We start from the raw sequence: 17,577 nt of genomic DNA on the forward strand, positions 1-17,577 counted from the left end.
ATGTGGTGACAAAACAAACTGGACAATTAAACTTTGTGAAATACACCACACAACACAGCAGCTGGTTATCAAATAATATTCTCATGTAAAAATAAAAAAAAAAAATTAATATAGCTTAGGAAAAACTGAGTCAAGCTGAATGACTGATCATTAAAGTGGATAAGATCCTGCATTACCATGTAACATTGGACCATCATAAAATATAGTCTCATAACAACACTTTGTTATTTCTAAATTCTAACACTATTATGACATATGCAGGAAAAAAACCAACAAAGCTATTAAACAGAGGGTCTCCTAATTAACTTGATAAACTACAATAACTTCATTATATTCTCTTTCTGCAAGCTACTATTTGTTATGTACAATCCAAATTTCAAAACTTTGAGGAATAAAAAACAATTAAGCCAAACATAATTAACAGAGCACCATCACTCTTACGGCATCTCCTTGATGGGTCAAAACTCTTACAACACACATAAAATCAATCCCTACATAATACTAACATGTTATATGCATTAAAGTTTTATAGTACTAGAATATATAGTAGACAGAATTGTGTTCAAAAACAATATACAACAGCAACTAATGTCTGATAGAAATAATAAAAATAATAATATAATGTTAAATATTTCATGCATTTCAATGCAAAAGTCACAGTATGCAAGACTAACAATAAAGAGTTACATTTGACCCTTGAACGTCGGCCCAATTTTTTTTTAGGGAAATGTAGCATGTATTGTGAGTTTCAATGTCCGTACATAATCCAGAAAAAAAAACGCTATCAATAAAAAATGGGAATCTAAAGGTTTTGGACATGAGTCCATAACGGAAATTGCGAACACAGTCAATGTTCATCACTAATATTGCTGCAGCATCTGAAAATAAAGCTCCTATCAGCTTGTTACATACAACAATATTACTAAAAACACATTTATCAAAATGCATATAGTAATGTTTGTTCATATTTGATTTAAGCACATTCCACAGGAATGGTGATAAAACAGTGGGGTACAAGTGTAAAGGGTTCAATGTAACAGCCTTACTATACAAAATATGCGAGGTATAAAAATAAGTACCACTGGTATGGCAAAGACTGACATCTTTGCCAACAGGAGGAAGAAAAATCAAACTTAATTTAATAACTACTCTGTTGCACCGAAAGTTGGAAGAACTACAATACCTGTAGTATCATGGAAGTGTATTATTTACAGACTTGTCTGCAGGATTAAATGTACCATGTTTTGAACTATATAGAAAATAAAATGTATACACAGTTTTGTAATGACTGGCAAGTTGTCATAATAAATCAAACTTTACACCTTACCATTAGCAATATAACTGGCTGGAAAATAATTCTGCGTATACTAAAACACTCACTTCCATGAGTGAAAGCAAAAGGGATGATGTTCTTGACAGTAGTACAACACGTGGTCACAAACCAACCTGAGATTTCTGACAAGATGAAACTTGTTTTAACCATATTCACAAAACAGGAATTCATGACTGGTTGTACCTTTCCTGACTGCTTATTATTTACTGTGTGTTATACTTTGGACAGACATGGGAAAAAAGTACATAGTAATAACCACAGTAAGACCATGAAAGAGAAAAATCATTTACATGTTTGCTAATCTGATTCAACATGCACATATGTACAAAAACACACACACACACACACACACACACACACACACACACACACACACACAGAGAGAGAGAGAGAGAGAGAGAGAGAGAGAGAGAGAGAGAGAGAGAGAGAGAGAGAGAGATATCAGGCTTTACATGAAAATTAACATAAGCTTAGTTAACCACAGCTCTACCCCTTACACTAAATAATTACTGATGCATTTGTCTTTTTCTAATTGAAGTAAAACAGGGTAAAGTCTGATCACAGCTGAAAATATAAATAAAATCTGAATTTAAACAATATCAGATTTTCCACATTTCTTTTCTGAAAAGGCAAGAAGTCAAAGTCATCTGCAGGTTGTGTGTGGTAGTTCTATGCAAGTGACAATGCAGTATTCTAGTTGTGGACTACAAAAGGGAGCTTTAGGGAATACTGTCTCAGAGTATGAGATGTAGGTATGAATACTGATATAGTATTCTTAATAAACCCAATTAAGAAAACAACAAGAATATCATAATGTAACTTCAAATCATGAAACATATCACTGAAGTTTTCTGATGCAAAAAACATAGTTTCTGCACATAACAGATGCCTAAATCTTAAGGATCTCTACATTATCACTAGATAATGACAAAAGCTAAGTAAATTCCATATGGCCAACAAATGATTCCAGCCTGTACAAAATGACTCATTCTTTCTGTATATTTTTAAGTGAGTCTTTTGACAAGTTTCATTAGAAAAAAATATCCTTCAGTTCAGTTGATCATCATATCTTAAGGTAGATAAGAAGTGTTTTTACTCCAAAATGAATGAGAACCTGAACTATAAATAAATAAAAAAAATCCAACAAAATTCAGGGTGTGAAAACTGTAAAATTTCTAAAATGATACACATATTTGAAGTTATAAATAATGGCCAGATAACTTATGAGAACGTTTGGTAACATCTTCAACAACTGCTGGCACTTTCACAGGTAAATACACCATTTCCTAAATGATGGGGTGTTCACATGTTGAAAGATCAGGGGTTGTTGAGTATATCACTCAATTGCATACCCAAAAGTTGTCTGAACATTCGAAAGAATGAGAGGCAGAGAGGCACTCAAATCATAAACAACGATCTCTCTCTCTCTCTCTCTCTCTCTCTCTCTTTCTCCCTCACTCACTCACTCACTCACACACACACTCACACACACACAAAACAGAGAGGGGGGGGGGGGGGGGGGGGGGACAGGTACAATACAGGTTATAACAAATGTGCATGTGAATATGTCAACAAATGCAAGAAAAGTATAAATTACAGAAAATACCTGAGACAAATATATTAAATAAAAAAGAGGAAACTTGAATCAAACTTCTGATCATTATGATGTATGCATTCTTACAGGAACTGCCACATGGAACACACACACACACACACACACACACACACACACACCAGCTATTCAGTATAAAAATTTGTTCTTTACTAGTTCGTAAATAAATAATTCATCCTTGTGATTGTACTGGAAGGAACGAGATGACTGAATGTAATGATGGTCAAAAGTAGGTTAGTTAATCTAAATTATATGAAAAGTTTTCGAACACACATTGTGAAACTTGAAAAACCAATTTTTATTCTTCAGTGTATGAAATGCAGGCACACAGTAGTTGCGATATGTTGATAAATGTCATCTCATCCCTCGTATTAAAAAATTTAAAAGAAGAGTACTTATGATACATGATAGAAAATTTATTACTAACCTGTAGAGAGATGTCATAACAATAAAAATGAGGTATCTGAATTTGTAACAGTATTTACTAATTAACACATGTATTTTACATTCCTGAGGACCTAGGAGCAATTGCCCCATATAGCTCGGGGGACCTGCTTAATTCTAGTCAGGAGAGTGAGGTACTAATAGCGAGTTTCAGGATCATGATGCTATTCTGTGACAATAAGAGTTATTTTTTCCCTGCCCATTCTTTTCTTTGATGGAATAAATATTGAATTTAGCACCACAGACTTTGCTACAAACTTTGTACTTTGTGGAAGTAATTAGAAAATAAAGCCCGAGATGTTTATGTACCACATGTGAAAACTAGCAACTGAGGTGAAACGACGTCAGGAGCAACTCCACCCTGGAAGCCACAATTCTGGTTAATGTTCACAATAATAGTAACAACATCTAAAATCTTGTATGAATATCAGTAGCAGAAGGCATTCCATCCTTTGTTCCTATGATGTTTGTAATTTTCATCTTTTAACATACATTCACATAAAAGTTTTCCATGTCTCTCTCTTTATAACAACACTTCAAAACAGAAAAAAGAAAATGAGTATAAATAATTTATACAGTACCACTGCAATTTAATTGAACTGCAATACCACATTCATTACTGGACACATAACAACTGAAATTTTATTTTAAGTGAGTATCACAAACCCGTGGCAAAAATTATGACAGTTATAGTGGTAAATGATTAAATATTATCACTTATAAAATTTTTCTACTGCAGGGCAGAAGATAACCTGAGAACTTTATTGATAGGACACGAAAAATAAAATTCCATAAAAAATCTTAACAAAATAATGTGAGTATTGCAGCACTAACTAGACTCCTGTAATTGTCATGTGCGATATTTACAAAATAAGCCATACAAAATACCTCTCCCTGTGAATCTGGAGATTTAATAATATTAAAACCATTGAAAATAATATGAAATAGAGATAGTGAAATGCCCTTTTATAAATACAGTAAATATGACATTTGCTTCAGTATAGCAATCATTAATTTTTCTCGTGGTATATGGTTTATATAAACCAAGAGTTATTCTTGGAACAGTGTAATCTATAACGTAAAAATAAATTTTATACATACAGATAATCATGCTAGTGACTTTCAGGTGCTTAAGTGCCTGTAAGAATCTTTGCCACAATTATTCCCGTCATTTTAGATGGACCATAGATTCTTTTTACAAAATGGCAATTGAGGTAGAAGGATGGAATATGTTCAGTCAAAATGTCTGATTGTAAAATTCTAAAAAGAGCGGTTAACACATCAAATAATAAATGTATAAAGTATAAAATAAATTATGTGAAATATAATATAAAATGTCTTAACACCTAAAAATATAAGATACATAAATTAGTCAAACACAATAGTAAACCAGTGATAATGAATTTATGCATATCAGAAATAGACATGCCACTCTAAACCAGTCTCTCAACATAACACATTCTCTTTTACATTGACCTGATTGTTTATTTTATATGCACAAAAATTCAGAAAGAATTAAAAACATTTGTGACATCCTGAGAGTGAGGTAGATGGAAGGAATTCTTGTACTTCAACACAGTTTCTCTTCTTTTATGATATACTTCTTACCCGTGTCAGGAGATGGGAAACTGAGCATGAAGTACAAATCCAGGGGTGAATGAAGCCTAATTTTTATTCAGCTTTGATAGCCTCTTGTTCATCCTCACTATAATCATCATCATCTGCTCCTGATGATTCCATATCTTCCAAAATGTCTCGATCCACAACCCGTTCAGGTGTCTGCTCCGCTAAACCAATCTTACCCTCCACTGAGGCAACTTCAGCAGCATGCTGAGCAGCAGCAGCAGCAGCTACATGTGCAGCTGCTTGCTCACGACTCAATCCCAGTGCCAAAGTATTTGAGTTTTCAGCTATAAATTGTAGGTAAGTGTCTAATATTGCACTACCAGTAGAGGCTCCAGATGGTGTTGGTGGAGGTGGTGGTGGTAAAGGCGCACGATTTCCTTCAACAAGTCTGTTGCCGACAGGGGGTGCACCCATGCCCAATGCCTCCAGAGATTTTGCTGCTATTGCAGGATTCTGATGATGCTTAGGAGGTCCAGCCTTTGTAATTACAGGGGCAGAATTAGCAGATGGCGAAAGTGGTGTAAGTTCAACATTTCCAAACCTAGAGTTGGAAACTGTCAGGTCTTCTGGGTCATCACCACCATAAATACTGCTCCCTGCTTCAGATGGTGCACTAGAATACCTTACTGAGTCCCCCACGTGGTTTGTTTTTACCTCGAGCCTCATTTCAGGGCGACGTGGCCCTGTCGGAGAAGCCCGTGCACGTAGTTCAGCTGCTGACACTTTGACACCTGCCTTCGCCAGTAATCTTGATGCCAGTTCTGGATCAAAAGGGGAAGGCATTGGTAATACAGGAAGGTCCTTCGTGCTGATGCCTCGATGCTGTCGGCTCATGTGGGAGTGAAGAGAGTTTCTTGATTTTGCCACAGTGCCACACAACACACAACGATATCCAGGGCACACAGTGTGTTTGTCCTCCAGATGAGTGCGTAATGTATGTGCTGAACGATAAATCTTCCCACATTTTGGACAAGGCCTTGGGTCTGTTGCACGTACCCGCATCATATCCAAACCTCGTCTTGATACTGAAACAAATGCTGTGTTTTTAGCAAACTGACTTATAAATATAATAATATGTAAGTTTTAATGCATGTACAGAACTATTCAAAACTATATGGGACCTATAAAATAAAGTTAGATTAACAAAATGCAAATGTTACTATCATACTAATAGAATCATAGGAAAGAGAACCAAAAATGTAAATACTACTATGAAATGTTTCCCTTTTAAAAATTACAGCAAAACAAATAAGCTAACAAAATTTTCGTAGAACACAAAACAAACAAGGATAAATCTGTTTGTTGCAAGAAAGTATTTTTCTCAAAAAAAGTTCACTATTCAATTACCACATTCTTATCTTGTAGCTAATCCAAGTATGATATCATCGTCTACTAATCCTCATTCTTTAATGTGCTTTCACACTAGTCTGCGATTATAACTTCTATAATTTTTGAGCTTGCTATATTTGGACCTGATCAGCACATCTACAAGAAGTGCACACACTAATACCAGATAGAGAAGATTTGGGTGCTCATTTATTTGACAGATGGAAGATGGTAAAAGGAGATGCACTACATGTTTGGGGGAAAGAGTACGGAATTTACAATTTTTTAAGCCAAAAAAAGCATGCTCTCTGCAAATCACAATTAAGTGTCTAAGTGATGAACTACTGTTGTGAGTTATAAAAAAGAGGTGTAAAGGAAGTCTTCTGATTCAATGACTGCCATTATTTTCTCTTGCAGTGAAGTGAACTGTTAATGATACCCTGTTTTAAATCCTAAATCTTCAGTACTCAGCGTATGTTAAACCATCAATTTAAGTTCAGTTGCCCCCTTGGTCGCATGGTGGTGCTCCAGGAGTGGTCTACGTACTAACACCGTGGTTCACCTTTCATTTTTTCATTTCGGCACCATGAACAACAAATTTCTGTACATATTCATCATAGCCACTCACACTATATAGTTACGCATCAACTTGAAAGGCTTACTTCATACAATAAACCACACAGGAGTTAGTTTAATGTGTTCGATTCTCGGCAGGGGACTGGGTGTTTTGTGTCCATCATCACTGACACACAAGTCACTGAAGTGGCGTAAACTAAAAAGACTTGCAATATGGCAGCCGTACCCCGGAGGGGCCATCCCAGCCAATAAATGCTATCCAATCACTTCCATTTCCATTTCATTCTCTGCTTACTTGCAGATAGTTTTATTTATTTAAGGGGTCAAAGACACAAAAACTTAATACTTTTGTGATGCTTTTAGCTTTCTAACACTTTACACCATTATTTCAATGTCATAAATATCTACTCTTTATAACTCCTAGTTTCAAGTAGCACACTGAAAAACCATAAGGCAATTCTCCTTTGAGAAACAAATAACATCCACCATGTTATAAGCTCCATTCGTCTTTGGAGAGTATATGGGTTAATCAAGGATTATTATGTTACAATCCTCTTGTTGCAGTTGACCGTGTATCTCGAGACTTCGTTCATTGTTAAATGCAATGATGTGGCACTAACTGATGGAGGCGCATTAAGAACTGGTACGATTTAATTTATTTCCTTTATCACACTGCATAAACATAAACACACTATTATTCAAACTGTGTGCCACTACTATTAAACATAGAGATAAATCCTTCGCTACGCAACCGCCTTTGGCTAACGCAGCCTACACCTTCCACAGCCTGTCAACAACTGCCTCTGCCTGCGACTCCCTGCGCCACTGGGCATTGTCGCCCTCCAAAGAACAACCACTTACAGATACTACACACCAATACCCTCACAATGTAAACAGGCACAGGATAAATAATACTAACATAGCACTGCTTTTGTACTTCATGTTTTAATTTTTTAACACTGATTTACTTATAAAGATGACTTTTGGGAGGCGTTGGACACAGTTTTGTGCAGTCACCTAATAAACAAATTAAAAGAATATGGAATGTCAGTCCAACTGTGTGATTACATTTAGAAGTTTCAAAAAAACATAACATAGCATGTTGTTCTCAATGGAGAGCAGCCTTCACACCTGAAAGTAAATCTGGGCATACCTCAATGGAGTGTTACAGGATTACTATTTTTCAAAACATAAAAATCACCTAGTAGATTATGTCATAAGTTCCATAAGGTTTTTGCAGATGAATTCTGTTGCATACAGAGAACTTGCAACACTAGAAAATTGCATCTAAATGCAGGAAGACCTGCGGAGGACCAAGACACATTAGTGCAGGGGGTGGCAGCTGACTCTCAACATAACCAAATGTAAAGTGTATTGCATATATACAATGTCCGTAGGTAAAATCCCAGTTTCAAAGCACTGTAGAAAGAGAACCACTGCTCAGAATGGTGTCAAATTTGAACAGCCTATTACTGACATAGCTGGCAATGTCATATGGGGGAAAAGACCAATAGATGGCACTGTATGCATCAGATTATCCACCTCAACAGACACGCAGCATAGAGTTGTTGCTCAGTTTGCATCTGAGATGTCTAACATGACTCTCTCCAAGACAGATCGCATGTTGCTGGTAAAGCTCATTTACAAGAGAGTGCCAATAGCCCTGCAGAAGTTCCAGACACTCAACTATATGAAAAATTGCACTCATCTTATGTCTGCTAAGGGTCTGGAGTAAATGATTACAAAATTTGAAGAAATGTGTTCTTTTGTAGTGCAGAGGGAGGAAAGTACTTGATCTGATATATGTCAAAGGTGTGGCCACAGCATTACAGGAGAGGTCGAGCGGTGGTGTGCGAATATTCCATGCACTGGAAACTGACCAAATGTTGAACATGCCTGTGAGCATGGTGCATGGTGCATGAATTCCTACGAAACATTCTGCACTGCTATCGATACAAAATCATCCATGTTCAGGAGTTGGTTCCCGCTAACATATTGACAAGACAAATATTCACTCTGGAATTTCTTGCTCGTATGGAATTGGCATGTCAACATACAGAATTGCAGAATCACGGCAATGGAAAATCTACATGTACATCAACTGGCACCACATTATTCTGCGAAGGTGACAATGGCGTACAAGCTGAAGGCATTATCATAGCACCATATTTTTCGAGGAGACAAGTCCTGTGAGTTGTGTTACCTACAGTCACTGGTAAACGCTATGGGAGCCTTTTGCATATCAATATTATTCTAACCCCTCAACAGAGTGTATGTGTGGGTAGGGTCATTTTTATGCAAGATGGCGCTCACCCTCACATAGTGAAATGGCTGCTGCATGGCTGTGGCATTTCAGATATGCTACAATTATCAGCAGTAATTTTCCTACAGCTTGGCTGTCCAGATCAACTTATCTTAACCCGCGCGATTTCTGGCTGTGGAGTTATCTGGAAGATGTTGGGTTCAGTGCTCCAATTATGAACTGGATTGAAGGCTTGAAATGCACAACACATTCTGAATGTGACGCCTGAGACATTCCAATCTATTGTGGAAGATTCTGTTTCTCAATTTCAACTTGTGGCCATAGATAGTGAACAGCATATTGGATATGTCTTGTGCCAGTTTCACAGCAATTAGAAATTGAGGTCATTTTGCTTTTTATACAGTTTTTGGCCTCCAGACAATTACAGACCAATTTCTCCCATCTGATGTGGTATCACCTGGCCATGGTGAATGGACTTGCCTAACTAACAATGCCAAAACTATTGACCGTCAAACTTGTGGGGATTGTGTAGGGACGTTGATTTATTGGAAGAATTCTAGGAAAGTGTGGTTCATCTGTAAAGGAGACTGCATACAGGACACTAGGGCAACCTATTCTTGAATACCGATTGATTGATTGCCATCTGTACCACGCTGCACTAAAGGAAGACATCTAAGCAATTCAGAAGTGGGCTGGTAGATCTGTTACTCGTAGGTTTGAACAACACAAGTGTTACAGACATGCTTCAGAAACATTCTTTTTGAGGAACACTATTGAAAAAGTTTACAGATCCAGTACTTGAAGTCTACTGTAGAACGATTCTCCTGCCTCCTACACAACACTGTGTGTGCAGACCATGAAGATAAGATATGAGAAATTAGGGCTCATATGCAGGCATGTAGACAGTCATTTTTCCCTCGCTCTATTTTGCGAGTGGAACAGGAAAGGGAATGACTAGTAGTGGTAAGGGTTACCCTCCGCTATTAGCCATACGGCAGATTGCAGAGTATCTATGCAGATGTACAGTAAAATTTTCATTGCTTCCCCCCCCCCCCCTCCCCTCCCCTGCATCAATAAAACGCTATTCAAATTTGGCATCATTCTAAGCACTGGTTCTCTTTTTACAGCGTTTTGAAAGTGGATCTTCATTTACAGACACCATGTACAAAGAAATAAAGACCCATTATTGTATGACAACTGCTGACCAATCATCGGAAGCAATTATTTCCGTAAAATAATTAGGAGGATGCATACGGAGCGATATGAAGTGGAATGACCAAATAAAATTCATCGCTGGCAAGGCAGATGACGGACAGGTTAATTGGAAGAATCCTCAGGACATGTAGTCCATCGACACTGGAGGCAGCTTATAGTACCCTCATCTGACCTATACTTGAAAATTGTTCGCCTGTCTGGAACCCTTTCCACATGGGATCTATAGTGGAAATAGAGAAGATCCAAAGAAGATCAGCCAGTTTCATTTCAGGTTTACTTAGTAAGCACAAAAGCATTATAGATATGCACAACCAATGGTAAACACTGCAAGAGAGGCATTCTGCATCACAATGTGGTTTACTGTGGAAGTCCCGACAGTGTACGTTTCTTGACGAGTCGACCAATACATTGCTTCCTCCTACATATATTTCACGAAAACACCGTGAAAATAAAATCGGAAGGATTGGAGCTCACACAGAGGCTTGTCAGCAATCATTCATCCTGTGAACCATTTGCCACTGTTACAGGAAAAGGAGGAATTGACACTAGTACATGAAGTATCTCCACCACACACCATCAAGTGGCTTGCGGAGTATGGAGATAGACGTTGGAAACACTATACATGCAGAAATGTTTACTGACATACTGATTATGTCAGTATTTCACTCTCCAAATTGATTTGAGACACCAGTAACTGCAATAGTACTAAGAAGTTTAATAGTAACAGTGCTTGACATGCGAAACGAAATGCAATGCAGTCCTTACTATTGCAAAATACTAGGTAAAAAACTGGAAGTGCAACAACTTGAAGAGAATGTGAACTACATGATAAATGCCAACGAGTTGACTCATATAGCTGAAGGTGGTAAGTTCCTGATTCACTATGAGTCTGTCATTTCACGAGTCACGCAATGCAAGTATTGTATGATATGGTGTTGGTTGAACAATTGCTGCATTCAGAAAAAGATACAACTTTAAGAATTACAATTTTGAGGGAAACATATACAGTAATTTAACTTTTGGTCTCTTCCACGCAAGGTAATTATCACATTCTTTTTGTATCTGTTAAATGGCCCTTTATCTAGTATTTTCTGATCCAAAGTGGTACTTGACTCCATGCATACAAAATACCCCATTCAGTTGTTCTACAGCTGAATACTGTTTGCAATCTCTTAAAACACCTCTTTGTGGCATTACTCACTTGGTTCTTCATTAGCTTAATGTTACGAGGAGGCTGATTATTCCATTACATTATCCATCCTCTGAAGAATAATACTGTGTGGATCTGGTGATATAGGTGAGTATGTTGCTGCTGTTGAATATCCCAGACAGGGCAGAATAACAGTACCAGTTGCTAGGAGATATTCATGGAGAACTTTGTAGTAGTTCATGCACAGAGTGTATTGATGGTTGTACTAGTCATTTCTCAATAGCCAAATGTGATTGCTCTCCATGCTGTCAATTTGAAAACACAGGCCCATATTTTTACAAACAGTGGCAACAGAACAAGCAGTTATTTGAAATATTAATATTTCTTTCACAACACGATCTTACAGTCAGCCTACAACATAATATGTTCTCCAATCCATCACACTTCTCTGCTTGTGTTTTTACTATCATCTTTCATTTCTTGTAGTTACACAAATGGCAAGGTCAAGTGCAAGCTTTTACAATCACGTTTCGCCTGCACTTCTCTTCCATGTTTGTCGTCGTCATCAGTGTCTGCCAACTTTGCTGGCCTCCCATGCCATTTCGTACCATAGTTATTTCCTAACCTCAACAGGGGAACTAATAAGAAATCAAGAAGATTTTTGCTGTTTTAAAGAAGCTTTGAAAAAGGCATGACATATATAGTTCTGAAACATACAGAGTGTAACAGCTGATACATGTAAGAGCTAGAAAGAAAGTAATTGACGTGGCAAATAATACAAAAGTGACATTGAATGTCTATCATTCAAGATAAATGAAGAAGAGACAGTCTGTGGCAATTTTCATGCATCCCTCTGCCATTTTGCAGGGTGCCTCTGGGAACAGATGGTAAAACATAATTTAACATTGGACGACCACTCTTTATGTATGAATCTATTGTCTTAAGATAGCAGTGCCATGCAATGTATCATCATATTACGGACTCCAATTTAAGCGCCTACAGAGAACAAAATCAGCTTTACAATTTTTATAATAAAAATAGTTTATAACAATATTTGGACTTACAGTTGCACTGCTGAGAAGGAGGAGGAGAAAGAGGTATTTTTATGATCTTCCACTAAATATTACTGATCCAGGAACAGGTAACAACTCACATGATTCATTAATTTTATATGCAATAAAATAAAATAATTCAATGTGTATAAAAGTATATTAATGGAATTTCTTCCATTCAGCTCCCCCAGTTCTATGGACTTTTCTAACAAAAAGCAATTCATGTGTGTCATGGCAAGAAAACTCAGCTGTGCTTCGCAGTGGAGCCCCTGTCTCATGGACTGAACTGCAGGTACCAACCAAGCACCCATCTGAGAATCACAGTCAGGACTAAACGGACAGGAACTAAGTGCATAAAACTTTTAAGAAACAATACAAATTTCCTCATTAAAATGAACTTTTTCTGCTTCAATTTCCACTTCACCATACCTCAAAATAATCATACTTTTCCCATTTACATTGCCCACTACCTAAATGCCATATATCTGTGCTCTAAACTATCTAACTACCAGACAGAAATTATTTCAGGAAAATCATTAACTTTGCAGCAGAATGTATGCTGCACTGTAAGTACCTAATCACAGCCGTGTCCTGGACTGCAAATTAACTGTTAGTTCTGTTTTTAACACCTCTTACCACATGAGTGAGCCCAACATCGAACTGTACGAGAGTTGTACTGTCAGACACAGAACTGGCTGTGGAATTAAGGCTAGAGAGCAGTTTAATACGTTAGGAAGTTTTGATATTGTATTTGATATTCTACAAACAAAATTCTGACAAAATTCCTGTAATCTCTGTCACATATTACTTTGACACCTGGAGTAAATAGTTCAATTTCATTCCTTAAACCAATTTATTCTAACAATTTTATTTGTAAGTTTGTTCAACAAATACTAGCCTGCAGTCCCAATTTTTCACTGAATTTATTCAGTATAAATGTGCTCATTCTACTAAAATGTTTCTGAACAAAGTTAAAAATTACTAAGATGTTCCCATGAGTATTTTGCACATATTTGATTACATAGATCAGCGTGCAGCATGATCTTCAAATTACACACAATCTTACATGTTTTAAAAATAATTTTATTTCTTAACTGATATTTTTGATTATCATTTCTCAAGTTTATAAAGAAATCATCCCTGGAATTTATTTTCATATGATTCACTGGAACCGTGGGAAACCTAAATCAAGGTGGCTGAACAGGGGGTTTCTACTCAGCTTCTCCTAACCAGTGCCACTACTTCCGTGTCACCTCGTTCACCACTACTAACAATACATGTTAACACTGCATGTACTTAAATCTTTATACATCATAAAAACCCTATCGAAGAACAATCTCTTCATTATATGTATGATATTGTTTTGTAAAGTGAAAGGACTAATAATCACTAACACTTTCCTCCAACGGCCCAAATGATAATGATACACCTAGACTACATTCAGAAATGAAGTGTAAAATGTCTAGAATATATCATGGTAAGGTGAAGATACCATAACAGAATCAAGCAATACAAAATTTACCACAGGAAAGATGCAAAGTGTGACCACAACATAGTACTGTTAGAATCTAACTAAAGAAGGAAGAAGCAGAATACTGAAAAATATTGCAGATTTATTGTCAGAAAATTAGCAATACAGAACCAAATAAAAGATAGAAAACCTGATACCACAAATGAAAAATAGTTAGGACAAAGACTATTCTAGAATGTTTGATTCCATAGTGAAGCAGTTGTGCCCAGCAACTGCATTCATTTCAAGTAGTAAAGTGTACAGCAATCAGTCGCAAATACAAGGTGTGATTGGAAAGTTTTATGAATGGATCTGCTACTGCTTACTGGTTTGGTTGGCAGCTACACGGAGGGTGGGGAGTGAGTAGTTGCCTCTTCCTTGAACACCCTCCGACAGGAAACTGTTTCCTTATTCAGTTCATTGCAGCAGCTGGTTGAGTGTGGGTCTGTTAGGGCTTGTTGACGGATTCTGTCTACATGAAAATGGATGTAAAAATGGAGCAAAGAGTTTGGGTAAAATTTTGTTTTAAAACCGGGAAATCAGTTTCTGTGACTTATGAAATATTAAAAACAGCTTTTGGAAATAATTGTATGAGCCAGTCAAATGTTTTTGTCTGGTTCAACAGATTTAAAAATTGCCGTGAATCATTTGAAGATGAACCACGGTCTGGCCATCCTTCCATCTCAAAAACAAATGAAAATGTTGTGAAAGTTCGCAACTTAGTGCGCTCTGATCATAGCCTTACAATTAGGGAGATGGCTAATAATTTAAGGTTCTATGCAGTTCAGTCAATTTTAACTGATGATCTGAACATGCGTCAAATGTCCACAAAATTCATTCCAAAAGTGTTGTAAAGTGACCAGAGGCAATACAGACTTGAAGTGTGCCAAGAACCAATTAATCGGACTAAAAATGACCCAGATTTGTTAAACAGGGTAATTACAGGTGATGGATCACAGGTGGATATGATCCTGAAACCAAAGTGCAGTCTTCGCAGTGGGAGACTCCACGTTCACCATGACCAAAAAATGTATGGCACAGTCAGTCGAAGGTGAAGACAATGTTTGTGATTTTTTCCAATTCAACCAGTATTGTGCATCATGAATTTACCAGTTGAGGACAGACAATTAACCAGGAATACTCCAAATGTGTCCTTAAGCATTTGTGCAAAAATGTGCAGAAGAAAAGGCCTGCATTGTGGAAAGCCAGGACTTGGGTGCTAAACCATGACAATGCTCCGCCTCATCATGCCTTCTTCATCGTTGAATTTTTGACCAAATTCAAAATTCCTGTGCTTCAATAATCACCATACTCCCCTGATTTGGCCACTGAGGACTTCTACCTGTTTCCTAAGCTGAAATTTTCACTGAAAGGGAAGCGATTTCACTCAACTGAAGACAGCCAGGCAAATACAGAGAGCATCCTTAACACACTCCAGGAAAAAAATTTACAGGAATGTTTCCACAAGTGGAAACACTGTTGGAGTCGCTGTGTTCAGTCAGAAGGGGACTATTTTGAAGGGCATGCATCATAGTGGCATGTAAGTTCCACCATTGTACAATTACAAGCGCATTCTTAAAATTTTCCAACCACACTTTGTACTGCTTATTGCATGTCTAGATTTTGGTCACATCATCTTCAGTGCCGTAAATTTAAGTTAAAACACTAAAACCCTTTGTATATGCACATAGTCCCTACTAGACTAGTCATGTCATAGGTTGAGTTCAACCTTAACCTCCGACATGAGTAGTCCAGCTGGGACGGCATGCCTATGGGTATATACAAGTGGCTTTCAGGTTTTAACTGCCATGAAGACATGTAATGAACATTACTTGCGACTAATTGCCATACCTGTTACTACTATTTTAGAATCTGCGGATCATAAAATTGCAATAACTGTGAAACGAATACTACTACAGAATGCTGGATTAAAAAAAGTTTTCAACTTCTGGAGAAAAGGAGGCAAGCCGAAATGCTGAAGAGTGAGAAAGAAATTATAAATTATAAATGAATCCAAAATCTAGTTTACAAAGAAGTAAAGAGGTATAAAGAAGAGTACAGAATGAGAGAATGGAAGGAAATGGGAGACAATATGGAGAAAGGTAATACAGAAACATTTTACACACTGATTAAGAAGAGATTCAAAAGAAACAAATTTGCAGAGTAACAACTTATTAAACAAAAACAGGAGAATTGTACCTGAAAGCAAAGAACGGGAATAAAGATGAAAGCAAAACATAGAAAAGTTATAGTAAAGATGATGAATGTTCTTGAAAAATGAAGAAAGCACAGCAACTCGTCAGATGGCACCCTCTTTATCAAAAGAAGAATGTAACATGGCTTTCAATGAACTGAAAACTAATAAGCAACAGGATGCAATGGAGACATGATGCTAGGATTGGGTGATGAAACATGTGAGGTTGTAGACAAAAATGGACATAAGGGAAATTTTGTTTACTGCATTCATAAACCGTCACTGACAAGCACAGAAACAAAACGAATACAATGTAACTGTGCAGAGGTACGTGTAAGTGTAATTGCAGTGGTAGTGGGTGGTGGCTCAGTTTGTTCCCTCCGAAAGCTAGCAGAATTTTGACTCCACTATCTGATGAGTTGTTACTTTTATTCTTGAATTATTTACATTCTACAAGAACTTTCAATTCCCAAAGGAAGATTATGTTTAAGTAATGGTCTGGATTTCTGAGAGATGAACAGTATTATATAAAAACCGAAGAGGTGTCATGCACACAAATGGTGAAGGACAAGAGGCTTACAATAGAAATGATTATGTCAGATACATAACTTGTTGCCAGTGTAGTTCAACCTGCACACTGAGAAAGACATTGAGGACTGTAAAAATGACACGGAAGCGATAAAAATTAATGGAGTGGAAACGAAAATGATACAATTTGTTTACAATAAAGCTGTCATTGAGGAAAAGGAACTGAAAGTAACACTAAAGCAAGAATGATCATCATCTTAAAAAGGAATAATAATATGGAAATTAATACAAAGAAGAAAAATTATGGTAAGCACCTGCTAAAATATCACAACTGACATAATGTGTTTTGTTTTGATTTTCAATATCAAATTTGTCAGAATTAAGACAAATTGCATGATGTAGACATTGGCATTAATAATAGACCATCCACAGAAAGAAATACCTGTAACTAATTAGGAGGTAAAGTCACATCAGATGGTACATTTCTGCCAACAAAGAAAAACAGAAATAAACTGTCAAAAACAACCATAAAAAAAGGTTCTGCTTACATCAAAAATGAAGAGACTAAAATGAGATTTATTAATAGCTTTGTCTGGCATGTGTCCTTGTATGGCTCACAAATATCGACTATTGGTGCATGTAACAAGAGACATCTGGATGCATTTGAAGTATGATGCTGGAGGATAATGGAAAATTCTGGATAGCGAAGTTCACAAACTGGAAGATTTGTACCACAATGAATGACGAA

General features: G+C 36.8%; 1 protein-coding gene across 11 annotated transcripts in view; it reads right to left on the minus strand.

Moving 5' to 3' along the window:
• Positions 1-3,409: 3,409 nt before the first annotated feature.
• Positions 3,410-17,577, minus strand: part of LOC126272093 (protein abrupt-like) — a 546,798-nt gene continuing 532,630 nt past the window's right edge. For 6 of the 11 annotated variants that reach the window (XM_049974673.1, XM_049974670.1, XM_049974672.1 and 3 more), the window contains one exon: positions 3,410-6,040. In XM_049974673.1, the coding sequence (XP_049830630.1) occupies positions 5,061-6,040 (980 nt within the window). In that variant the 3' untranslated portion in view covers positions 3,410-5,060. The remainder of the gene's footprint in view (positions 6,041-17,577) is intronic. The other 5 variants (XR_007549176.1, XR_007549175.1, XR_007549174.1 and 2 more) reach the window with 1 other exon arrangement.

Source organism: Schistocerca gregaria, chromosome 5 (genome assembly GCF_023897955.1).
Source record: "Schistocerca gregaria isolate iqSchGreg1 chromosome 5, iqSchGreg1.2, whole genome shotgun sequence".
NCBI classification, from domain to species: domain Eukaryota; kingdom Metazoa; phylum Arthropoda; class Insecta; order Orthoptera; family Acrididae; genus Schistocerca; species Schistocerca gregaria.